The 25,785-nt window shown below is 41.9% G+C and overlaps 1 protein-coding gene across 7 annotated transcripts in view; it reads right to left on the bottom strand.

Annotated features, from left to right (window-relative positions):
- Positions 1-25,785, bottom strand: part of pdm3 (pou domain motif 3) — a 46,240-nt gene that overhangs the window by 2,157 nt on the left and 18,298 nt on the right. For all 7 annotated transcript variants that reach the window (XR_010732798.1, XM_066290312.1, XM_066290313.1 and 4 more), the window contains 5 exons: positions 3,299-3,509; positions 2,413-2,595; positions 1,106-1,324; positions 692-862; positions 102-587 (listed from right to left, as the gene is read on the bottom strand). Coding sequence is in view for 6 of the 7 variants with exons in the window: in XM_066290312.1 (XP_066146409.1) it covers positions 102-587; positions 692-862; positions 1,106-1,324; positions 2,413-2,595; positions 3,299-3,509 (1,270 nt within the window). In the remaining variant the exon portion in view is untranslated. The remainder of the gene's footprint in view (positions 1-101; positions 588-691; positions 863-1,105; positions 1,325-2,412; positions 2,596-3,298; positions 3,510-25,785) is intronic.

The raw sequence follows: 25,785 nt of genomic DNA, 5'->3' as shown, positions 1-25,785 counted from the left end.
TATAAATTAGATTACACGAGACGCATTAATAATGATTAAACTCCCGTTACGAATAACAATTTAAGACAATAACAATCAGCCTCTATATAACTGGAACATACTTGGAGAGTCTATCAGCAAATCTGCAGTGGAACTATCATTACATCCAGGACTGAGAGAACTAGGACTTCTCTTCACATTGCTGCTTTCAGAAGCACCTGCGCTGCTCCTTCCTCCTCCATTCAATCCAGGAGAAAGGGCACTCCTAGAAATCACCGGAGCCTGATAATTGGGCAGAGTCTTCGTCTCTCCATAGCTCCCACTCCCTGAAACCAGCCTCGAGGGTGGGGTTTGCGAGCTTGGCGGCGTGGCCTGGCTCAGTAGGGGCGGCGCTTGCGAGAACATCGTTGTCGGCTGACTAACGTAGGGCGGGGCTTGGCTCAGCAACGGCGTTGATTGGTTCAGCAAGGGCGGCGCCAAGGAGTTGAGCAATGGATTCGGTTGTGGGGGAGTGTGCGACGAGATCATTTGCGGCAGTGATTGCAGCAGTTGCAATGAAGCGGAGTTTAGGAGCGATTGGGGGTTGATGGTTCCATTTGCAGTAGGAACTGAAAACAAATCTAATTGATCAAAGAGTTTTTAATTTGAAGATTTGGCGTATTTCATTTCTTCCATATATCAACTCATCGATTGTTCAAAATCAAATCAATACCTTGAGGAGGAGGCGGAGCGTTGTTGGCCAGTAAATTGCTCTGAGCCATCGCCTGGAGGTTCGCCAAAGAGGTTTGCATTACTTGCCCATTATTTAAGGCCAAGTTGACCATCTGGTCGCTGCTATTTACATGGTTTACTGGTATTGTGAGGATAGTCTGAGTGGCCAAACCTGCAATGTTGTCTAATTATGATTTGAGCCCGAGAACGAGGCGAAAATGGCAGTTGTGCCATGAATGTTTGCTGGACCACGAGCGGAAACGTTACCAGGTGTAAGACATTCTGCGGTATTGGGACATTCGTGAATTCCTCAGTGATTTTTGTTTAGTGCATACGGTCAATTTTCAATTATTTGAATTCGTTGAAATTCCATGAAATCGAGCGAAAGAAATCCATCGTAATAATTAGAGTTTACCTTGCGAGGTAGGTATGAGCAACTGCGCCCCTTGGATGCCCTGCACCAACTGGCCGGACGCTAAAATGAACTGAGGCATGGGCGCCGGCTGGGGAGATGGCAAAAGATGATTCTGAGGGTGTAGTGAAGACGCCGGCGGTGGCTGCGAGCTCAGAGGGGCCATGCTGTTCGCGGGGTGATCGCATGGTATGCTGCTGGGCTGCGGTCGGGGGGTCGCAGCTGAAAGTTCATCGCAATTAAGCAATTACAGTACACTTAAGCAGATCATTGCGAGTTGTAAGGCAAAGGAAATCTTAAAGACATCTTTGATTTTAGAATGTCAACGTGGAACCTTGAAGTTGGATCGCTCCACAGATGGGAGCGGTAAAATTTGTTTGTATCTCTCGACGGTCAAAACAAAACCAAACACTTCCTTCATAGAGTTATTATGATAAATAGCAATTTTGCCTGCCCACACATTCAAGTTAAGCCTGTTTTTTTCAGTACCAGGAATGCAGTAATATTCTTAACGATTATTAAGTATCGCTCCTTAGGTAATGCAAATAATTAAATTAAATATGTTTATTATTAAGCGACTGGGATAATCGGTAAATCCCATTACTGAAAACTTACAGAATGTAAAGTAAATGTGGGAATATTGCTGGTTCGAAGACGCGAGTGCGTCACGAATTTATTTTCGTAAATCAGTCGGAGCTATACTGGGTGACGACGTGCGTACGCGCGGCCGAATATCTCGGGAACTGCGCGCTTTTTCGAATTTTGAGGGACTAATCCCGATTGCGCGGAACCGGTTTTTCCGCCACATCCGAGAGCGGATGAACAATTACTTTCCATGTGCTACACCCTGTATATTTCGCCTGCATGCAAACGCGAGTCCCTGTTTATTCATAAAATCAAAAACTTCTACCGACAGGCAAATTGCGATTTTCATAAGTTTTGCGCCATAATCGCAATTAAACCGGGTGACTTACCGGAAAAATGTAATACAATTTCATAGGTAATAAGGCGATATTTGAATATTAAACATCGCTCGGGCGTACGCAATTAAAATATTGAATAACCGCTTGAAATTAGTGCGGATCGGGTTTTTCTTTGAATCTAATGATTCTTTTAATTATAATTTTAGTTTAACTGATTGCTTTGGTAATTAAAAACCCATTTGTAATCGCTTGTTATGGGGAGATTGGTCAATTTTTTTGAAGGAAGTTTGGCAAAGCACGCACCTAATTACCATTAGCCTGGACGCTTGAAGTCATAATTCTCATACAATTAACTAATTTGAATACTCATCAGATTTGATTGTGTACCTGAAGCGGCGTTCACGCTGAGGTTCAAAGGCCCATTGGCCATGTTAGTGCTGGTGCTAGTAGCCTGGACCGTGTGAAGATTTGCCATGCTGGATAAGCTAGCCGCCAGGGTTGCCACCTGAGGCAGGGTTTGGTGCAGAGATGCCAAATTTTGCAGGTTTTGGAGTTGCGCTAGACTCGCCACTGAAAAACCAAAATGTTCTTTATTTAAAGGGATTAGCTGCCGTTTGCTGCAATTGCCGCGTGCACGTGCAGGTTGGGAAATCTTCGTTTAAGCTCGAGCACAAAAGCAGTCGAAGCAGTATCAACGGCGGCGATTTGCCTAAAGTCTCCCGGGAAAAACGCGCGACTTCTTGAAGTCTTGGAAGGAGGACAAGGACGGGTTAGAATTGCGGGAGAGGGAGCTTCAAGGGGACAAACGCTGCCTCGAAGTCCGGAGGAAGAACCGTCGAGGGGGGACACAAAGGGAATTTGAAGGGGAACGTCCAAGAGGGAACGCGACGGCGTACTTCCAACTGCCGGGCTGCTCCGAAGGCGTGAAGAGACTCGGTAGAAGTCCTGGAGAAACAGCCTCTACCATGGGGGCGCGAACGTACTTCGGTGACGTCGATCCGTTTTTACGTGGTCTTAAACGCAGCGAACAAGAGGGTGTTGACACGAGCAACATTTTGGCCGAAAAGAACTTGAAAGAAAGGAGTCCCGTATCGCCGCGGACTGGAGGAAACTAGAAGAAACCACTACACAATTACGGCTCACATTGAAGATGTGATGCATTTTAGGAAAGTTAATAGGAGAACTTGCGCGATTCGAGACGACGGAAAAGAAAAATCAGAAGATTCTATTCAGCGTGGAAACACTCTGACGATTTCAAGTGGAGTTTACTTACTAGTTCCATTCAACTGTTGCTGCCCTACAGCATTGTGCTGTGAAGGTGGTCCTGGACTAGGCATTTTCCCGTCAGCCTGCCGAGGGACGTCCTCGTGTCTCGCCTGAGGCGGCATCTGAGGCCGTTGAGGACACAACGACAAGTCGGTGCACCCTGGATCAGTTGCAGGTGACGGCGAACCTACACTGGACGTTTCCGAACAATCGCTCTCCTGTAACAAAATTACTAATCTTAATCAGCTCAGTTCAATTTATAATCAGAGTGCCATTTGCAGCCAGATAGAGAGAGAGAGAGAGCGAACGTCCAAAATAAGAACATTAGGAGTGTGTTTCCATGATGGCGCCCGAAGATGACCTGAATTATGCATGAATTTGTATTATTTGCCGAGCGGGCAGCGTTAATATCTGACCGCTTCGACGGGATTATGCATATTACATCCAGGAAGACTGCTGATGGATAAACGTGATGGAAGATCACGTGAATGCTATTCTGGCAAGGCCCGCTTTTGGAATTTACTTATACAACAGGGACGGGGGTTTGGGGAGAGTTTCAAATTTATCCAGAATTCCCGATACTTTTGTATTGAGTGATGCGACGTGAGAGATTTACAGTGATTGATATTACGGTGATTTGCAACTTATTCAGAGTTAGTCCGTTATAGTGGCAAGAAAGATATCTCACAAGATGCATGAAGTGTGGTGGTTTGGAGAAATGAGCTGTATCTCAAAGGCGAATGACTTTCGGATAAATTTATTTGCCCTCGACTGGTTAGCGCGAATCTGCAAGTCAACAAAACTTGTGATTTAGTAACAAGATTTAAGGGATCACTGACTTTGATCCATCTCTGACGAGGTAGGAAAAAATATAGGACAAAGTTGGAAGCTATTTTTAGTGCATTTTTCACTCTTTGAGTTCCAGTGAAAGCGCTAATACTAGATCCAAGTGTGTATGATTTAGTAAGAAGATCTAAAGAAGCGAATCTCACTAAATTTGAAATCTTCCTTCAGCATTTTGAAAGAAATTTTAGAGCCCATTTACACATTCCTCCACTGAGTTCGAGAGCGTTGAAGGGGCTTTTAAGAAAGTTTGCAAAAACCCCCTTAGGAGCGAGTTCAAGTCTGTAAATCAAAAACTGGGAGATTTATTATCAGATGATAGGATAAGACAATACTTGACACTGACGCTCTTACTATATTTGACACTTCAACACCCTGTAAAGCCTGAACTAACAACTTTGGATAAAGCAAGTTTTGTCGAATCGCCTTATTTTTCTTTACGTTCCCGCATCGGAACACTCATTTCTACTATTATTTCTGGGAGTCTCTGTAGATGTTGCCGCCCACCGCCACTGATTCCCAAAATGGATTACCTGCGACTACCGATACGAAATTCCTAGATGAACATAAATCCAGTTTCTGGATAAGGCATGAGAAGGACGAGACATGTGCTGGTCTGTAATCGAATTAAGTCTCAAGCGCTGCACAACACAAGACAGGGTCGCTCTTCATCTTTATTCATATTGCGCCCCCTAGAATATCCTTCGGATTAGCCCCCGTTTCAAGTTTCGGAAAGTATTGCGTCAATCTTGATGGAAGAGATCAATCCTGCTGGGCTGCCGATGGGCGTGCCGTCGCGTACGCCCAAGTACCCGCATTCCTGGGCGCGAGACCTATTCATGAGGTATCGCAAAGGCGATGCTTTATGGCTACTGGCTTTCAAAAGTCATTAAGAGACGCTCGTAACTAATGCTAATGGCCCCAGCGCAAGCTAAAATGAGATACCGAACGATTTCTTGTTGCCAATGCATTTCTTATTACCGTTTCGTTGCATTTTAATAACGAAATAAATAGTCTGAGATTGATAAGTAAAAACACCTGCAATTTGAATGCATTAGCGCACAATGCCTTTGGTAAGCAAGTAACGAGCCCTTTATGACACTCCATCGACCCCGCTTGGCCCCGACCCATCCAGGGGCGACACAAACAAACAGACAACAACGACGGAGTTCGCAGTCCACTCTGAGAGAATCCGAACCAACTTTACATAATCTATTCCGTTATAATGATAATCAGGCAAGTCCCGCCGCATAATGGGGGGCCGAGGGTGGCCCCTGCCCCTTAACAAGGGGCGGCCGGACCGAGCAGAGAGCTCTTTGTGTAGTTAGTGTAATTAGAGCCGGGCCCGTACCGGCTACCTTATTTAAATGCAAATGAGCTTCATTTCGCAATATTAATGTTCCCCAACCCTGGTCGAGGAGCGGGGGCACGGGGGAAGGAGGGGGGGGGGGTAAGATGTCGCGTGGTTGTCAGATTTAGGTTGTAAGTAGGCAAAACTTTCAGGATCTAATGATAATTAGGCCTATAGCTGAGGAGACTTTAAACGGCGTCAAAGACTCCTTAAGGTTCATTTTAGGTTATTTGTACGTTAGCGCGAGGTGAAAAGTTTTCGCGCACACGCGCCGCAAAAAACTTTGCCGCACTCTAATATTTGGTTGAGCTTGTGGAAGACCGCAAAATTGAGACATACGCGCTTGTAAGGAAAAATACTGTGCCGAAAATTTGCGAAAAAATCTTTGCCGCGCTCGATTACCGATCGGAAAATGATTGAACACACCGCGCACTAATTAGAAACCGATTTTCAAAATCTTCATTCAGAAGGGTAGCTGGCTTCACTCTGAAAGAGGAGAATCTATGCATAAAATCTAATTGACCAAAGGCGAACGCCCGAAAACAGTGAGACCCATTGAATGCCAGTGGCTTTCCAAGGCAAAATCCACGACTTACTTATTTTTTAGCTTTCAATATAAATGAAAATACGTTTCTTCGCGCCGCCCCCTACACGCGAATTTTCAAAAATCGCCGGGTTGCTGTCACGTAACTCGTTTCACTTCTGCATCGCCGTAAACTCGACGTTGTTGTCCCCCCCCCCCCCTCCGGGAGTTGAACCGTCAGCAAATTTCAGATTTAAAATGACACGCGACAACGTGGCAAGGCCACTTCGGACTTGAGGCCGTCTGATTTGACCCTTTGAAACTAAAACAAAACAGGGGAAAGCAGTGCATCGAGGACGCCTTAATTGCCGGTTGCCATTTGACTCTTTTTCCGGAGCGCCCGGGGGAGGGGGGGGGGCAGCGGGGTGAGAGGGGGGGGGAGGGGGAGAAAAGATAAGTGTTTTGCGTGAAAATTAAGTGGCAACGGTCAAATTTTCCTGGAAAATCTTTCTGGACGAACTGATTGGTTTATTAGGCACTAACGATTCGATTTCCTGGCATGCAGACAGATCGTCAGTGGAGTTCTAAATATTTGAGTACACGAATTCGAGGCGTCTGTGAATTATACATGATTGGCAAGGATAACACAGCCTGTAATTTACAACTGGACAAATAGCGTCTAATTCAGTTCTAATTAAATACACGGACGAGAACGATAGATGGACGGTCGGACTGACAGAACAATCGATCACAGAGGAATCGCCCGGCTTCAGATAATTAGTAAAGGGACCAACGAGGAAGTCAACTGAGAGAAATATAGACCAAATTACCCCCTTTAACGTGAAAAAATGATCTCCAGTAAAAAAGTGGCCTTTGCCAAGGCTAAACTGGTTAAACGGAGCAAGAAGACGACGACTCGATAATCAGATTTTCCCCAATACAGAACCTGATTATATTTGGGCAGTATCCCACATTACCCGTGGGCAGCGGCGGCTGCAATAAGAGAAAGGGACCAAAAGGGCCGGACCCTTGGAAGTCGGGAGGGGGCGAAATTCGGTCTGAGACGGTCATCTTAGAATAGAGAGCGGTGGTCTGCACCGGCCTCTAATAGAACTCTACATGTAAGCTATTGATTAAAACGTCTCCCTCGCGCTAAATTAGGGCGGAATTAGAGGGTATTTGATGCAGTGGTGGAGGGGTCATTTCCTTTCAACCTTTAAAGTGGCATCCTCGGAGTTATCGCGCCTTAGATTCAGTTTTTCGTACAGGAAATGCTCATTTGAGTCGTAGATTATGGTAGCAGTCTCCCTGTGCAGGGTGTTCCTTGCTGAAGCTTTATCGTGAGAATCTCAGTAGCCATAAAAGATGTATGAGGTCGGTTACACCGGGGCAAAGTTGCGCGATTTGTAGTTCGAGAACATTTCGGGTAAAAAATTGAAAAATTCCGATGACTTTCGGAGTTATTAAAAAAAAAAAACTAAAATGTTGGAAAAGCGTCTTAATTTCTGCCCAAGTTCCTTTGGCGAGATAATTCAAAATAATTAACACTTCATCAGTGCACCTTCTTCTCTTCTACAACGTGGCGATGTCACATTTGAAATCTGACGTTTCGATCTTCAGCAACCATCATCAGCGTTGTCTTTTGTACAGAAGCCATCCTGAATTTTCACATTTTTTAATCTCTGCAATTCTTCCAATTTTGAGATATCTAGTGCTCATTCGGAAAGCGCATTCATTATAAGAGTGAACAGTATTTTTATCAGAAGTCTCTGCTAGGTCTAGGTCGCTGAAGCATACCAGCATGCGGAGCTCAAAAAACATTGAAATGATTCAAAGCAGTGGAGATATGGATACGTCATAGTTATACAAACCCTGGATACATTTGTAATTCTATTTTACTCTTTTTTAATGGCCCTGACATGGCCACGTTTCCGTGGCCTTTCTGGGGCCTGCCTTCGACGTGTTGAAAGATTAGCACCCTGATGAAGTTAATAAAAATTACCGAGATCGTGGTAGTTCGAGAGTTTTTCTCCCTACCGCCCAAGACCGAAAACCAAAGATTTGCTGGTCTAAGCTCTAACAAGTCAGTCAAGACTACCTTCCTCGAGTAAAAAAATCGACATTGAGCAGATGAAGAGAAAGGAGCCGGAAATGCCCCTTTCCAAAAACCATGGATTTTTACGCGTACTTAAAGGATGAAGGTAAGAAGTTTAACATGATGACTGCGTCCATGTCTAATGCGTATTGTTTGGCTGACAATAAATCATCAGTTTGCGGTAATTTGAGTTTCAACAGTGTCTGGAAACGATAAAAAAAAACCCGAAAACCGTTTTACTTATTTCGAACAAGACTGTTTCGGCTTCACCTCTAATATATTTAATTTGAAACAAAGCTGGCCGGTTTTAGTATTCCACGTCGGACTGCAACAAGATTAGAAAAGTAGATTTTCGAATTTGAGAAATGATGCAGCGCTCGTTAGTATTCCGGGGATGGCCCTTTCGAACTGTAAGGGTGTTAATAAACGAAGATAAATGCTCGGCGTAGTAAAGAAATGAAAAAGAGAGTAAATTGACCGGAGGATTGGGTGTTTTCGTCGAGTTAGGAAATAAAAGTTTGGCAACGTCGCTGACTTAAAAAAAAAAGAAACCCCTCAATTCGAAACAATTGAACACTAGTCCCGGTCCTCGGGCGCCCCCATTCGGACTATCGACCAAAAACAAAAAACGGTCAAAGAATTGTCCATCGTAGCGGACGGCGAAAAAGCCGACGAGTTCGTCCAGAGTGGACATGGCTGACTGCCACCGATCCACCAATCATTTGTTTTTCGCGATTTTCTTTTTTTCAGTTTTATTTCGCGCCCCGCAGTGACAGTTGGTCATCGGTGAACAGCGCCAGGGGCGGCTTTAGGACCGATTCACCTTTCATGGGGAAAAATCACGGACGTAGTACAATCGTCAATAACGTAACGATAATTATTCATTTCTGAACGGTAAACATTGAAAAAAAAAATAAATAAATTTTAAATTCCGGCGTGAAATAAAGGGATGAGTTTGACCGGTGGCAGCACACCCCCCTACAACCGCCTCCTGAAAGCCCGAGTCCTAATGAGTAATGACTAACGAGTTTGGCGGACGAAAATATGCAAATCAAATTGCCAGGCCTGTTTAATTATTCGGTGTTAGGTTTTTTTTCGGCGAAAACGACTCTAATGTAATTTTTTTATGTTGTCTATCGAACAGTGTTAAATGGACCTAATAGTGTTATCACAAAAAAGTTCCTCGCATAGATGGCAACCTCGCATCAGTCCATTGTTTTAAACCTCCATGCTTTCATACTTAGCGTCACGTCACACGAATTGCTGTCAAACCATCGTGGACGTTGCCAAATTTTGACGATCGTTCGATGCCAATTCAATAGATTTCTTCTAACACTTTAAACGGGATACCTCGGTCCACAGCGAAACGCCCTGTATGTGTACTTTTTATGGGCTCATATATAGGATGTAATCTATATTTCCAAAAGGTAGTGCCATAAATTGTCCATATGGTACTGGATACCGGTTATGCATAATATATTAGGCCGGGTAGCTACCATGGATGTAATTAAGGTAAATTAGCGGACCGCCATTATTATCTGCAGACGCGGAGGCGGTCGTAAACAAGGCAGAAAGTCCGAGAAAAACGACCTCGTACATACTAATCATACCAAGGGGTCGTATACCAGTCAATGGGAGCGTGATTAGTTTGAATAACTTGCAGAACGTGCGTAGTACTCGTTTACGCAACAACATTTGCAGATTTTGTTATTTGAGGAGCAAACGAGTGAGCGATAACTCAAAAATGCCTTACCGAAGTGAGCGAAATATTGTTTTGTTTCAATAATTTTTACATAATCTACATAGCGACGTAGAAATAGTTGCATTCTGTGTCTCACAGATGGCGCTAATTGGCTGCCTGATAGATGGCCTCACCCATGTATGTTATTATGAGAAAGTTTAAATTACATTTTATGTAACTTTATAATAATTGTTTTATTCCCTCCGCTCGTCTCACAGATTGCCTCACAAAATAATTGTTTTCGTGACATCTTGGTACCATCATGGTAATTTACTTGCGGTTCTAGACGCTCAAGTAGCTGATAAAGATGACGAATCCACACACTCGTAGTTTTCGCGATATTGAAAAACCGACAAAAAAAACAGAAGATAAAATCAACAGCAATTTTAATGCTTGAAGCGAAATGATGAGAAAATTTGAATCAAACTTAAGAGAGGCTGTTTCTTCTCACAGTGTCCGTTCAGCTTGAAAGAAAACTCCAGTTGAAAATGTGCAATTTTCTCCCCACCACAGGTTAAACCCGGGTTAAAACTAAGAAGTTTTCTTCGAATGGTGCTCAACTGGAGAAGAAACTGGAAGAGAAGTTGAAGCGACTGAAAGTAGATTCTAATCGAAATTGAAACGGCCTTTCCTCCCGATTTTCAGCTTGAAAAGGAAACTTGGTTTGACACTGAAATGTGTTTCCTCCTAATGTTCTTCTGAAAGGGAACTCGGATGAAAACTAAAATGACCGAAAACCGACTTTGATTCAAATTAAGAAGTGTTTTCTTTAGAATTTCCAGCTTAAAACGAACATTCCACTTGAAGCTGTTAAGTTTTCTCCTACGTTACCTACACAACTGAGACAAAACTCGAGTTGAAGTTGGTGCGTTACTCGTCTACAAAGCTCAGCTTAAATAAACTCGAATTGAAAGTAAAACGACTGAAAAGGGGTTGATTGAAATTGACAAGTGCTCCCATCACGATTTTCAGTTTGCCAAGAAACTTGGGTTCAAATTTCGGCTTCTCCCCATGGCTTAGATGTAAATTGAAACCTTCTTTCCTCTTAATTTTCAACTTACAATAAAAACTGAAATTGAAAAAAACAGATGTTTTCTCCGCAATGTTCCACTTGAACGAAAACTCGGGTAAAAATTAAAAAGACTGATAGAAGATTAAATTGAAAGTGAAACAGCTTGAAAAGAAAACTCGGGTTGAAACTGTAATATATAAGAGGAGACTTTCAGTGGAACTAATAAGGGTTTTTTCGCCATTTTTAGACCGAAAAGAAACTCTAGTTGAAACTGGGGCAATGGCATGTTCGGCTTGGAGGAAGACTTGGGTGAAAGAAATTTATATTGGATTTAGAGCTAATGACGGTGGAAGAGCGTTATTTTGATGCAGAAGAAGGCGCTAAAACATTGAGAAGGCGCAACACGGGTCTTACAGTCCGTCGTGTGATTTTTAGGACAACTGACCAGAGGTGGAGGAAAATTAAATTCGAGCCAATATAGAGCAATTGAACTTGAAAAACCAAAGTGAAAATACAGATAGAACTCTTGCAGTTATTGCACGAAACATGGATTGAGGATAAGTGCTCCTGAATCGATCTGAAATAAAGAAAAAACTATCTCGATTCAACACCAACAAATAATAATGAAAAGATAACAAACTCTGGTTTTCTGTCAGGATGAACGCGCTGATGTGGACGACATTTTAATGTATGTGATGAAAACAGCCAATCTTGAATAAACAAAGGAAAAATTAGTATTTATTTTGTCCATAGATCGGAGTGGAAAAACCTGATTTATAGTTTTATTGTCTAAATCAGAAAGTCAGACGAATTGAACTGGCACGACTACAACCAAATTATCATAAATGAATATGGCTGTACCCGATGTGGGACAGTCCAGGCGACGACGTCTGCTTTGCTCTTGGTAATTAGAAACCTTTATGTAAAATGAATGCCTCAAATTAAGAGGCGAGAAGACATTACGCTTCGCCCGATTGCAGAACTTACTTTTAAGTAGTAATAATAATATTATCGAGAATTTCGCAGCTAAATTAAACGAAAAGTGAGCCATTAAAAGGGAGCGAAACACTTTCCGCTTTTACACTGTCTTACTGTCTATTTGTGCCTTGTAGAATCGAAGAAAGCGTTCGACTCATTCATCGGAATATCGGCAATTGCCGCTCGGAAACGAGCTCGCACTTGCAACTGATATTCTCGGCAAGTTTCCATTGGACCTAGAAACGTTATTTTTAATGGAACGTTTAATTCTGCCTTGCCGAAAGCGTTCGACTCCGTCATCGAAATCTAAACAATTCCCTCGAAATCGAGCTCGTACTTGTACCGGTCAAGCGACTCGCTGGACATTCCCGACCGGTACTCGTTACACGCAAAAACAATCGATAGTTTAATGAAATGTTTATTTGTGCCTTGTAGAATCGAAGAAATCGTTCGACTCATTCATCGGAATATCGGCAATTGCCGCTCGGAAACGAGCTCGCACTTGCAACTGATATTCTCGGCAAGTTTCCATTGAACTCAGAAATGTTATTTTTAATCGAACGTTTACTTCTGCCTTGCCGAAAGCGTTCGATTCCGTCGTCGAAATCGAGCTCGTACTTGTACCGGTTAAGCGACTCGCTGGACATCCTCGACCGGTACTCGTTACACTCAAAAACAATAGATATTTTAATGAAATGTTTATTTGCGCCCTGTGGGATCCAAGAAAGCGTTCGGCTCATTCATCGAAATATTAGCAATTCCCGCAAAACTGAGTTCGCATTTGTAACTGGCCATGCGGCTCGTTCGATATCCTCAGCCAGTGCTCATTAGACTTAAAAACAAAGGGTTTTTTAATTAAACACGGTTTCACACATCAATTGCGAATTCATTTAAAACAAACTGCACAGAGCGGCTCATAATTAAAACTGATACGAGATATCGAGGAAATGTATTTCAACTTTTTCTCTCTGAGTTTTTTTTTTATTATTTCGTTTCGCCCAACTTCTTTGCCCCATCTCCACGGGCTTTCGGCGATTGGTCAGATTGATTTATACACGTCCTTCTGTCTTCATTTACTTTTTAGATCCCCAAAGATATTTGAAAGTGCCGAGAATCAAAAAGCGCCCATGGCAAAATCCCCTTCCATAGATCTTGCCTAACTAGACATGCACTTTCGGTCGAGCTACAACTACAAAGTACCTCGGCTAGATCTTGGCATAAAAGCCCTCGGGAAACCAAATAAATAAATAAGACACGCGATAGCCATTTCATAAACTGAATTTTTATTAAAATGACCGTTCCGAATCAACATAAACCCAATATATAACGAGATATTGGGGATTTCATCTTTCCAGAGTCCATTTGAAAAATTTTATTTAGATGCCGCGCCTTATTCCGATATATTGAAATATTATGCGGCTGCGGACGGTGGCCAGGGTTGCCAATGCATAACAAATAGGCTGGGGATGATCGCACCCCCTCCGGTCCAATATCGGACCCATCCCCGAGGATAAATGAAGGAGGAAGTATTTGAGGATCTTATTCAACTGGCAGAGGCGTACGTTCAAAGCGATGGTAATTACCATTTTATGGCAAATCTTGTGCTGTACCCCTCTCTAAGGGGGTGGAAATTCCACACAGGCGGCACATTATAGGTATTAAGTTTTTAATCCTTGGGAAGACTGAATTTTCGGTTTAGGTTTAATGAAACAGAAAAGGCGTTTTAGGCAACCCATCACCGATCTCCCATATTAAAATTGAATTCTTTAATTTCGTTTTTCCGCCGCAGCGGGGCGAATATCACGATTGGGAAGAGATCTGTACAACGTCGGCTGTGATGATTTTTCCCAGCCTGTATAATAGAGACTGGAATGACAAAGATGTGTGTGGCGAGTGCACATGGTTGAGTGATAAAATTCTTTCAAATCGAGATTAAAAAACTCCCCCTCTAAACAACAATGGACGAGTTTTTCCTCAAATCCCTCATCATCAATCCTCATTCAAATGACCGGTGGTGGGCCACTGTCTTAAAAACCATTAGTTGCCTGGAAACTGGGGGCTTAAACTGACTTATTGAGAGACTACAGTGCGGTGGTTTTGCCGATAACACAACAATCACTTCCAATAGCCGAAGCATACCGAACCTTAGAGAGTGTACCACCTGGTGACAATAATCATCATCATAAATAATCACTCCATAAGCAAAACAACTACTTTAGAGCACGACGAGATCAGCAACGCGACAGAGACGTAGAATTTCCCAATGCTACATCACTTCGGATGAAGACGGCTTTAGTCGCTGTGTTGACTTCACGGCAATTCATCAGATATTTATGATAATAAATAGCAAATAACTTCAAACAGCGCTCTAACTTTGTGGTTCACTGACTATTAAGAGATATTTTCTAAAGTTTAGTCGTCAATTGTACCTTAAAATTGATGGTTTTGACTGTCAGGCAGGAATTTATTCATGACGGCCATAGCCGTCATGCCATACAATATCTCGAGAAAAAAATGACGGTTATAGCCGTTGCATTCGTGAACGCGTATTGGGCAAATTGGAATATATTCCTTTGGGGGCTTCTGGTTCGACCGTCACAAACCAGTGGCGTCGCTCCATTAATATTCCTTACCCTCTGGGTTCCATTCGAGCGCTTATTTGCACGTTATTTAATAACTTTTTGGCTCTGGCCTCAGTGTTCATTATTTATTCACCTCTTTATTATGTTTTGTTTTTCGTAAAGATAAAGTACGGCAAACTTTTCGCGCTCAACTTGGGCCCGCCTTTCTCAGTGATTTGATGGCCGAACCTGAATACCAGATTCCACGAGGAAAATTTGGCCCACACAAAATGACTGTGGAACAAACTTGCCAGCTTTTCCGCAATGATGAATGAGGGCGCAATGGAAACAGCCGAACGTAAGGTAGAAATGCACGGAACATAAAACATGTTCCATCGGCATCGGCATTAATGGAAATTTAAACTAATTGTGGTCATTTTTTTAAATAATGTTTTACTGCATTGACGCACAACGGCCAAAAGCAGCTCATTGTAGGCCTTCGCTCTAGTAAAAAGTATAAGGCGGCCTACTATTGCGACAAGCGGGCCGAGTGTTTTCCAAATATTTTCGTCCATCCCAGCTTTAGAATGGATAAAAAAAATGTTAAACATTTTTGAATTTTTTTTTTATATTACAGTTAGGATGCAAAACATCCAACATCAAAAAGTTATTAACGAGGGGTAAGTTAGTTCAGAGTTTTTCCATTTGCCCAATAAATAACGTGAAACGTAGACCTATAAAACTTATGCAAGCGACAATTCCGGGCCGCATTTCTGCACAGGTGGACAGACGACACGTCCAGGGAGACGGCTTGCCAATAAAACTCGAAAAAAGTGCTTAAATGAGCCACCAGTGCATCCATCGTTCTGCTATCTGGAAAAATAATGGAAACCAAGCCATATAAGCATAAACAAAACGGGAGGCTTAGCGGCCAGATAGCGGAGCGGCCATTTTTAATAGACGGCGTCGCGAAAAAAAACCGGCCGCCGGCCAATAATGGTGATTTATACCGGACAGAAGCGGTGGGACGTGGATGACTAATGCCCTCTCGCAGCGAGAGGGGGTGATACTTTATTATATTTTTACGGGGAATTTGAATAATACGAACCACCGTAATTGGATGTCGTATTTGCTCTCCAAAAGGAATTTATTATTTCCAACTCGAACCATTGACCAAAGGAAATCTACTCTTGGAAGAGCTGTTAGTGCGGGCTCCCCCAAGAACTTAACCTCCAAAAACAGGGATGGAATTCGAATCGCTGAAATAGAAAATCGATGTGATTCGGACTGACTCGGCCAGTTCGCTCCTCAAGCGAAAGGGTGAAGCAACCCCCTCGCCGCCCCCTCCCCCTCGTCCCTCCGCCGCCTCATTTGAATTTCTAATTAGCAAACCTCCATGCAATTATTGGATTAATGTAAATTACGGCGACGCGTTGTGCTCCGACGGAGGGCCGAAGGGGGGCGGACGGGGGGGGATAATTAAAATCCGTTGATTAATATGTAAATTTAATAAGATTACAGTTCCAGGAACGAAGCCCAGACAGAGAGAGGGTTTTTGCGACGATTGCGCGAAATCGAAATTTCTACTACTAGATTGTATTGGTTTCCTGTTATCATCAGACTTGAGTGACTGGTATCAAATAAAGTCGCTTGAAAAGAATCGTCTACCAGGGATAATAAAGGGGCTCACCGACAGGTCGCTCAGGTAGTTAAAGTCAGGACATAATTTATATTTCCAAGTTAATTTCAATTTAGCATGGAAATTATAACCACCAAGACATGCCATTAAACGAACATACCCGCGGAGATCGATGGCTAATTGTACCATATTAAAAATGTAACTATCTAAATGACATGAAATAAACCCTTAAGAGTCCATACGACTTGAGTGATCACCCACCTTCCGGAAATTAACATAATGTGGATCGTAGTAGATAAAGTTATGCACAATGCATTAAAAACAAAGACCTCTTAATGTTATTAAAAATTCATGAAAAGTAGATAAAAATAGGGAAAACAGTATATGCACGGACAGTTTTTCCTGGTCGGTACTTAATTGGTATACTAATAGATTTTAAAAATTTATAAAATTAAGTGCAGTTCGGGATCAAGACATACCGTAATTACTCCCATAAAAACTTGATATACGGCACGTCAGCCATTTTATGCTGCCAGTCGTCATTAAATAATGGCATTTCTATTGGCCTGAAAAAACACGTTTGCCCTGGATATATATGGGAGGAGGGAAGGCCAAGAAAAAATTGCAGAAAGACGAAGGAATTATGCTCTCAAAAAACCAGAATGGACGCCCAAATTTTACCAGATAAATGCCTCGCATCGCATAACTGGAGAGGGTCCCCCATGGAAGGTTTCAGTGACCGAAACGTTTTCAGCACCACGACTTTTCTCGATTTGAATTCGAATATCCAGACAAACAGGAATTAGGGTCGTTCGCTGCAGTGTCCAAGGTCGTAAACCATCCTTTGAGCGCGTTTTGGTACGTCCTCCGTCAGCAAATTTGTGAAAATTCCAAAAACTTTTGTCTCTTAAAGATTTTATTGGTTGCCCGCCTCGGCTCAATGAAATTCCCGTTCAAAATCCGCAATTTTCTCTTCTTTCCAAACTTCATGATCTACGGCCTGATTGGCACTCCATGAATATTTCCTACTCTAATTATTTATTTGAATTTATGAGTCCAAAACATTGAAAGCGAATTAAAAATCGACGTGGACAGTTACTCGAAATGGCTGCAATTCGAATAAACAAAGGAGCCAAGGAACGTTTCTTCATTAACTAAGGAAAAATCCTCCTATTTTCCTTAGTTGTCCGTCTTTCGGACGCATCACCACTGGAGCTGGGAATACCATTAATTTTCTGTAGCTCCCCTTTACTCTGTCCACGAATCTGGTATTCCTCACGAAGGAGGCAGAACCCCTTGAAAATAATGCGCGATTTACAGACGTCCGATTGAATAAGCACTTTCTCAAGCGTTTCCTTCACTTTCCTCCAACGTCGCCTTTTGCTCCTTTATTTCCCTTTCCGCATGTTTGTGCAGGTTCTTCATCGTCCAGTCCCCCAGGGGCACCCCACGTGATGGATCATCATCAGTGATATTCGAATCCCTGCCCGCCCAACTCATTCTTGCATATCATGTAAATTTTTCAAATTCAAATTAGAAAATGATATGGAGAATGGAGGTTGAATTATACGTAATTGAAACTGTGACGGGAGGGGGGGCTCTTAAAACTCTTTGAGCCACCTCTTCCCCTCTCCCCACCCTTAACAAAATTACCTCCGAAACAATAAAACAGACACCACGGGACCTTATAATACAATTTAGAACTGCAGCGGGCCAGGCCCTGTAGGGGGGAGGGGCCCGCAAAAAAAGCTATAAATGTATTTCATAATTAGTTAATTATGCAGTATTTGGCCATTAGTGATTGTGTGATTGCCATTGGCCGGACCGTTGCCAACCGAAAAAATGAATTTTATTAAAAATCAATACGTGGGCACATTCGCGTGTGTTTTTAAATTACTGATTGAAGCTGCGAACAGGGGCGTGCGTCCGGATCTTTCGGCAAATAGAGGAAAAAAACCGGCGTCGAAAATAGGCGCGAAACTGAAGATAAATTAGCTGCAGTTTGGGCAGAGGCGTAGCCGCAATTCTCTATCTAAAACAATAGATGCAAAATTAATAAACTCCAATCAATGTATTAGTTGTACGAGGTCTAGTAAAAAATCCTAAAAATTTGCGAGCTCTTGTTCCTTGATAGCTAATTTTTGACCTCGCCTGTAGTGCAAGGCAAACTTGAGGAGGGGGGGCGGGGGCAATGGAGCAACCGGACACTGGGGCAAAAGTTTCTGCAGGAGAGCAAGAAAGTTTCAAATTAAGCTCCACCTTCCTCTTGGAATGTTGTCTTAAATGTTTTAAAATTTTGATCTCTCTTGGCACAATTAGCTATTTCTGAGAAAGATCGCTCCTCATCCAAAGAGGAGGACAAACACGATACACGAGCTAGTCTCAAGCGTCCATTTTAAGAGATGCCCGTATTTTGGAGATTCTTGATCCTCATTGGGATTAATGCCAATCGGGGTGTTTCTGCTCTTTGGGGGGTAGCCAGTGTTAGCCGCCACTGGACTGTCCGGTCCGCTAATACGAAAAAAAGCCATGCGCGAAAAACAGAAGCTGATGCCGCGGACTAATCACAAAGAAAATAAAAAATACGCGGCGGCCGATAACACCCCCTCTCCCCTCGTAGGGGGCGGCTGGCCCCTTTGTTCTCCTAACTGATTTTCGAACATATACACACACATTCGGTAGCGGTGGCGGAACAAAAGCTAAAAACCAATAGTCCTTCATTTTCATTTATTTCGTCGAACCGATTCGAAATAAGGTTCGGATTTGAAGGGGGGGATCCAGATGAAATGGGCCAATATTAATTAGTTTTTTTTTTTTAAGTGATTAAAATTAACTCGTCCGTAGACGTCATAATTCTATTTGCAGGCACGGAAATAACATGCGGGGCAAGAAACAAGACAAATTAAGGCCCCGAGCGGTATATACTTAGTTTAGTTGTGTAATAGAAAATCGATTAGAAATCGGACAAGAGGGGGGAGGGGTCGTAGGAGCCGTCGGGTCGGCAAATTACTAGGGGGAGCAATCATTATTATAATTACGGAATTAATGGGAAAAACTGGCAACGAATTGGGCAACGTAAGGGGCCGATAATTCGGACTCGGATCGGCAATTTAAAGCAGATAACTTATAGTGAAATTAAATTTCCATAACGAACTGTGCGTCGTGCGTTATCGAATTATGCTGCAGACTCACTTATTGTTATTCATCGGTTGGTTCGTCACGAAAATCGTTCGCCACTTCCTGCACCTTGGAAATTTTTGAAAACTTGTTTGATTCCGCTATATATCCGCTCAATCCCCCTTAGACGACCCCCTAACACCTCATCAGTCAGAGTCATTACGAACACAGATAATTAATTACATTTACTCTCCCACCTTCGTAGAATTGCATAACATTAATTTCCCCCCTTTCGTCCCTTTCTCGTCGCTTAAACCCCTTTTTGGACCCCTTTGGATAACTAGCGACGTTGCCAAACCGCACCGCCTTCGAAAGATCTTAACCCAGAGCATGCACTATTAGTACGTGCACCGAGCTCCAATACTCGCACGTAATGCAAGTAATGACTTTTCCAAAATAGGACTTGATTAAACAATCGTTACCACATAAAACACGCTGGATATAAAGATAAACTTGACAACAAGGCCTTTGAATGGGTTACAATCAACATTTCTCATTATGCGAAGCAGGGAGTCGTGGAGAATAAAGAGACGAATAAATTATAATTCGTAATTGCCTCGGAAAGGGAATCGAGGGCTGGTTACATTAGGGCCGTCGATGGAAGGGCCTGGTCTATGCGGAACTGAACTCAAAGAAACTGCTCCGGAGTACCCGGCAGAAGTGCCAGATTTATAATTGAAACGGATCAGTCGGAGTTCGGGAGTGGTCGCCCGGAGTCTGACCGGCGGTCTCAGCTCAACTTTAATTAGTTCCAGTTGCAAAGGGTCAGTCTCTACCTGAACTAAGTTACAAACAGTTAGCTGAGTAGCCTCCAAGTTTGTTATTCTGACCCTCATTATTATCTGGCAGTCTCATTCAACTAAATTTACAAAAAAAAAATTCGAACAGCGGCAACGTTGACATATCAGTTAAATCTTCATACGCTTTCATTAAGACAAATGAAGGACGCACGGTTGCCACATACTACATAGAGCTATTTTTCTAATGAGAATAACCAGGTTGGCTTCTCATCAATGAAGGACGATGGGCAAAGCCTTAAACTTATTATTTTTGCGATAAAAGCTCGGGTTTGTGGCCGGATTATCACATGAAAGTCCCGTGGGAGAGATGACAAATGAAAGCCGAAATGAGCAATTATTGACTGGCTTCGTGGTTCAATGGAGATAGTAGGAATAAGACGACGTTTCAGATCATGTAATCCTTAAATGATACATGGCTATTGATTATGAATTTCTTTTTGATGAGCCGTTAAGGGTCTTCGCTCAATTTAAGAGTTTAGGGCGGAATTAGGAGTATGGTGCATTGTGCTAAAGACTCAGACATGGTTTCGCGTTGACAACTTCTTTCTTTCAGTTTCGTGTTAGAAAGGTCTTGTACGCCATTATTTTCCATTAGGCTTCGGAGCTTCCATGTAGATTAAGTCACTAGGGAAATAGACACATACATATATCCTCTCTAAGCATCGTGAAACTTTCTCCTGCCTTATTTTGAAGTTTCAGTTTCATCCCATGAATTACTAACACTTGGAAATAGCATATTCTGCAACGAGTACCAGAAGTAGCATGCATTCCCTCTCTAGTATGGAAATATTCATTAGCTTTAGTCACTTTTCTGGTGAAATTTCTACCTCGAAACATTCCGCACGGCTTGTGATCTCCTGTACATTCTGGTTCAGGTTAGTTCAGGTTACTTTATGCTTTCCTTATTTGCTCTTACTACGTTAAAAATATTTTTCATCAATTGTGACTTTTGCCTTCTTTTAATTTTCAGAGTTCTTCAGCGTTTTCTTCTTCCAACAATGGAGAGAATTTCCGTCACGCAGCTCGTTCGATAGGTTTTTCAGCATCCAGATATTTTCAAGCAAGTCTGGAATCACATGCATATGTTTCTCCAGATTCCTTTAGCCACGCTCTGTTTTTATTTATTTTTAGATTTCTACTTTTATTACAGTAACCCCGTAGTGTTCCACATTCACCTCAGTTTATGAGATGAATTCTGAAAAGCGGGAAAACTCCTTTGCCATTATCTATGACCATGTCTTGGTCATCAGTTTCCAAAACTTTAAATGCGAACCTCAAGGAAGACTCACGTGATATTAACGTTTTTCCTTGATTTACAAGGTGTCGCTGAACATAGTGCTATAAATTCAACCATGTGTTCTAGGTCCCAAAATATGAGGAAACCTTCATATAAATATACGTAGAAAGACACTTCGTTTACGATATACAGGGTGTGAAAAGTTGGTTCTTGAATGTGGTTTTTTTATTAATACTTTTGAAATATTTCAAGATAAATTAATAAAAGTTTGTAGTTTATTATAAATTTTTGTGCTCTTTCTTAGCCATTAGGAAGAAATTGAAGAGAAGACTTTTTTGTACTTGACTTTATTGATAATTTTATAGCAAAAAAAATTTTAACTGAAGATTTTTACGTAAAAAAAGTTGAAAGTTGAAATCTCCAAAAACTTTCGAGAAAATTGAGATAGAACAAATCGGTGGACACTATGTTTTGTTAAATAAAGATCAGATTTATGGCCGTTGTTTATTCATTGTCTCTAACAATAATTGTAATCGAATACTGTTCCCATAATGACGAAAAGTCATTAGACTTTATTAATAAATGCCGTCAGAGAGGGAAATGTCAAAAAAAAAATTTGACATTTCCCTATATGTCAAAAAAAATTTTTGACATTTCCCTATATGTAAAAAAATTTTTTTGACATTTCCCTATATGTCAAAAAAAAAATTTGACATTTCCCTATATGTTAAAATTTTTTTTTAACATTTCCCTATATGTCAGTTTTGTTTTATTTCAAGGTGAACTGGGTTTTACATATCATATTTATTTAACAAAACGCAGTATCCGCCTATTTGTTGAATATCAATTTTCTTAATAACTGTTGGAGACCTGGCCTTCGAGCAACAGTGCTCTTTTCATTTAAAAGTCTTTAGGTTTAATACTCTTTTCATAAAACGGTCAATAAAGTTAAGGCCAAAAAATTTAGGTACGTTTTAAGAGCTGCCCGCATTGCTCACCCTCAAGAAGAAGTAGCTATTTATGGAGACTGAAAAAGAGCACAAAAAAATTATACTAAAGCACTAAATTTCGCAAATTTATCCCGAAACGTTCGGTGGATGTTAATTTAAAAAAACATCCTCGGAAAGCGACCTGTCACGCCCCGTACATTAAAAACGAAGCACCTTCCGATATATGTTTATACGAAGTCTTCGTCGCATCTCAGGACCTAGAATTGTGGTTGAACTCATGGAAATATGTTCGGAGACACCTTTTCACCTTGCCCCGTCCCTTTTAACAATTTCCTTATGTGAGATATTAACCAGAACTAACCCATCATTCAAGAAGCCATTACGCTTCCCAAGACTATTACCGCTGCGATGGGAAGTGGGCACTTGTCGGCTGACCTGATATGAAACGCGATAAAGAAACTTAATGAAAACTAGCCTGATACCATCGTTCTTCCTTGATACATCTCTCTTCTCGCCCATTTTCAACGATCTTCCACTGTTAGCTACTAACCCGAGCTAACCGACCGTTCGAGCAGCGATTGTGTTTCGCGAACCCACTGCCGGTACGACTCGAAGTGGGCATTTTCCTATGATTCATTGGCCCAATATAAAACTCGATAAAGATTGCTAAATCTAATTATGTTAAACGAAAGAGTTCACCCCCGCACGAAACAGCAGGACGCCAATGAGTCTGTCAGCCACTGGCTGGGTAATTGCGTTTCTATAATTCGATTTATAGTCCTGATGGGGGCCCCTTTTAATTATTATCGAACAGTCTAAGAAGATTGAGAAAATGGTTTTGACCTTGGGACTGTTGTTTGCAATAGGTTAGTATGGTAACATACTATAATATCCATCGATCTAAAGCGGGGACTTAAATTATGCATATTTTAAAGTCGAACTGTAATCTATATCATATTAAAATCATATTAAAAGAATGAGGATAATTTTAAGAGGACGAGCTTGCATATATAGTTTTTCTTTACTGCACGAGTGGTAGGTAATACCGAGAAACATAAACTAAATTGCAGAATATGTTCGCTACTAATGAGTTTTTGAGAACATCTGTGCTGCAGTCGGGTTTTTCTGTAATTAACTTTACGATTTAGCATTAAAGTCAATCAAGGAAAGGCCCCTATAGTTCTCTTCGCTGTTTGTTTTGTTCTGCTGCTACTGTTTATATGATAATGCAGAGGAGAGCGCCCCGTGTGAAAACAATCAAGGCCTAAACAAATAAAAAGAAAAAAAAAAAAAAAAAAAGAGAGAGAGAGAGAAAAAAAAGAGTACAAATTGCAAAAATAATATCTCTTAATGAAATGGCGATTTAGTGCTGAAAATTTATCGTTCCGAGTTGCACATGGGTGGAATTTATTACGTGTAATTGCATTTTATTGTTTCTTTACTGAAAGGTTAAGAAGCATGAGTGTTTGTTTGCATGACACCAGCTAATGACTTATATAAATAGATGTTTTAATTTATGTGGTGACCAGTTGGGCTCCGTAAAGTTGTCCTAAATATTTACGGAACAAAGCCCATGGAAATAGATAGCGGCGAAAAAGGACAGAGTACAGAAGGACCCACCCCCCGGGCAATAACAATAAAATGTATAAAAATGGCGCGCTTTTTTCTGGTTCGGGGGCTGTATTGATCCGATCGGAATTAAAATGCATCGGCTGCATAAAAAAAAGCACATTTGGAAGAGATAATTAAAACATGTAGCGTTTTTTAGCAAATATAATCAGCTTTTTAATGAAATACACTCTGCTCGCGTACAAAGCGCAGTTAACGAGGGAGATAACTTATCGGTACGAGGACCGATCAGAAAACACTCCGGTAAATCAGATTCGGGTTCAACGGCATCGTCACCGTCCGATCTTCGTTACAGACGAATTTCACAAATAACGAGCAAGACAAAAGAATCTGAACCATCACCTGAAAAGTTGATTTCGTTCGTCGCTCGGAACGCTCGCGAATCTGCCTCTTCGGAAATGCCAAAGCCTCCACTTCGCTCCCCGATTCAGAAGCGAAAGTCGCGAAGCCCGGGGGATCCCCGGAAATCGTCGACATGCCTAAATATTCCGAGGGGGTGGGAATCTTGTATCTTCTAATCCAACAAACCCACCCACCATCTTCTGCAAAACTGATTTCACTCTCCCGTTTCGTGGACTAAATTCAAAAAAAAAAAAAAAAAAAAATGAGAAGTCCAACATTTGTAACTTCTGACATTTCTCAGATTTCTAGAATGGCAGGGAGAGGTTTTTGAAGATTCTCCGTCGCCTTGAGCCAGAGACCAGCTGAACCTACACAGTGGATTATCCCTTTCAAACCTCTTCTCAGCATAAACCTCTTCGCAGCATGAGAGTTTCTTCGAGCTAGTTCCGGTAGGTTTTTCACAGGTCTATTTCAGCAGCTTCATCGAAACATGTAATACAACGCAGGAAAAGTTAGTGACAAGTCCGCGAACGAGCACTCGAGTGGAAAGTAGCAAGAACATATTGGGCAATCCGGCCCCACGTGTTTCTGTTTATTGGTTTCATCAGACATGTCCGCGCATCAAGTCGGTGCACGCTCTTCATGCCGTGCACGTCCGAAGACGTACGGGCATGCCGCCGCAGCCTGGAAAGAAAAAAAGGAGCGGACCCCAGCTCGGCCCTTTGCGGAAACACCCAAAGGTTTCCCAATTTCATAGATGACTTCAGGACATCCACGGCAGCTACGTTGTTGATACCTGTTGTAATTTACCCTGTCTGGAATGTTACATTCCTGGTAGCTTGAGAAAGAATGTAACATATTAAAAGAGTTGCTTTCAGCAGTTTATAAGTTTCCCAAAAATCCAGTTAAAGGGCGAGAATTCCAGTTTCACAATTCCCAAGCCGCGATCACAGTTATCTTCCTTGCAACCGCGCAGTTCCAAATCATCACCTAAAAAAAATTTTCCGGTCTTCTTAATCACCTCGTAGCTCTACCAACCCAGCATTTGTCACAGTTCTGCAGGTTGAAAGTGTTCAAAAGATCTTTTGAATTTTGTCAAGAAAAGGACAGAAATCCTGGGCCAGAGCATGACCAGTTTCGGACTATTTGGCACTCTTCAGGCGCTCGTAGGCAACTCGCTTCGCGTAACGTGGCCGGAAGGAAAGATCATTGTTGTTTGTCCTCTCTTCGCTATTGTTACTGCTGTTTAACGGTCGTTTAAGCGTGAATAATAGAAAAATAAAAAGTATACAGGGCGTTTCTTGATCATGTGCAGAAAATTCGGGAAGTAGTCCTGGTTGCGGTTCTAGTGAAAAATGTCTAATAAAACAATGTTCGCCAACGGTTCGATATCGAAATACAGAGTGTCAAAACGTGCCAAAAAACAACTTTTTCCTTGAATATCTTCAGTGCTGCGCAAATTGGATTTTTTACTTTCAGCGTGCGAATATGTAGCAAAAAGCCCCGTACTGACATGTACTCAGTGTGTTTCGATGGGACAGTGGCGTTCGCTCGGGGTATCTTTATTATTCTATTTAACCACGAAATGAACGACCTCGCGTTCGCCGTTAGTCGAG

This window comes from Euwallacea fornicatus, chromosome 15 (assembly GCF_040115645.1).
Source record: "Euwallacea fornicatus isolate EFF26 chromosome 15, ASM4011564v1, whole genome shotgun sequence".
NCBI lineage: Eukaryota > Metazoa > Arthropoda > Insecta > Coleoptera > Curculionidae > Euwallacea > Euwallacea fornicatus.
The sequence above is the reverse complement of the archived record's forward strand: the minus strand, read 5'-3'. Positions and strand labels throughout refer to the sequence as shown.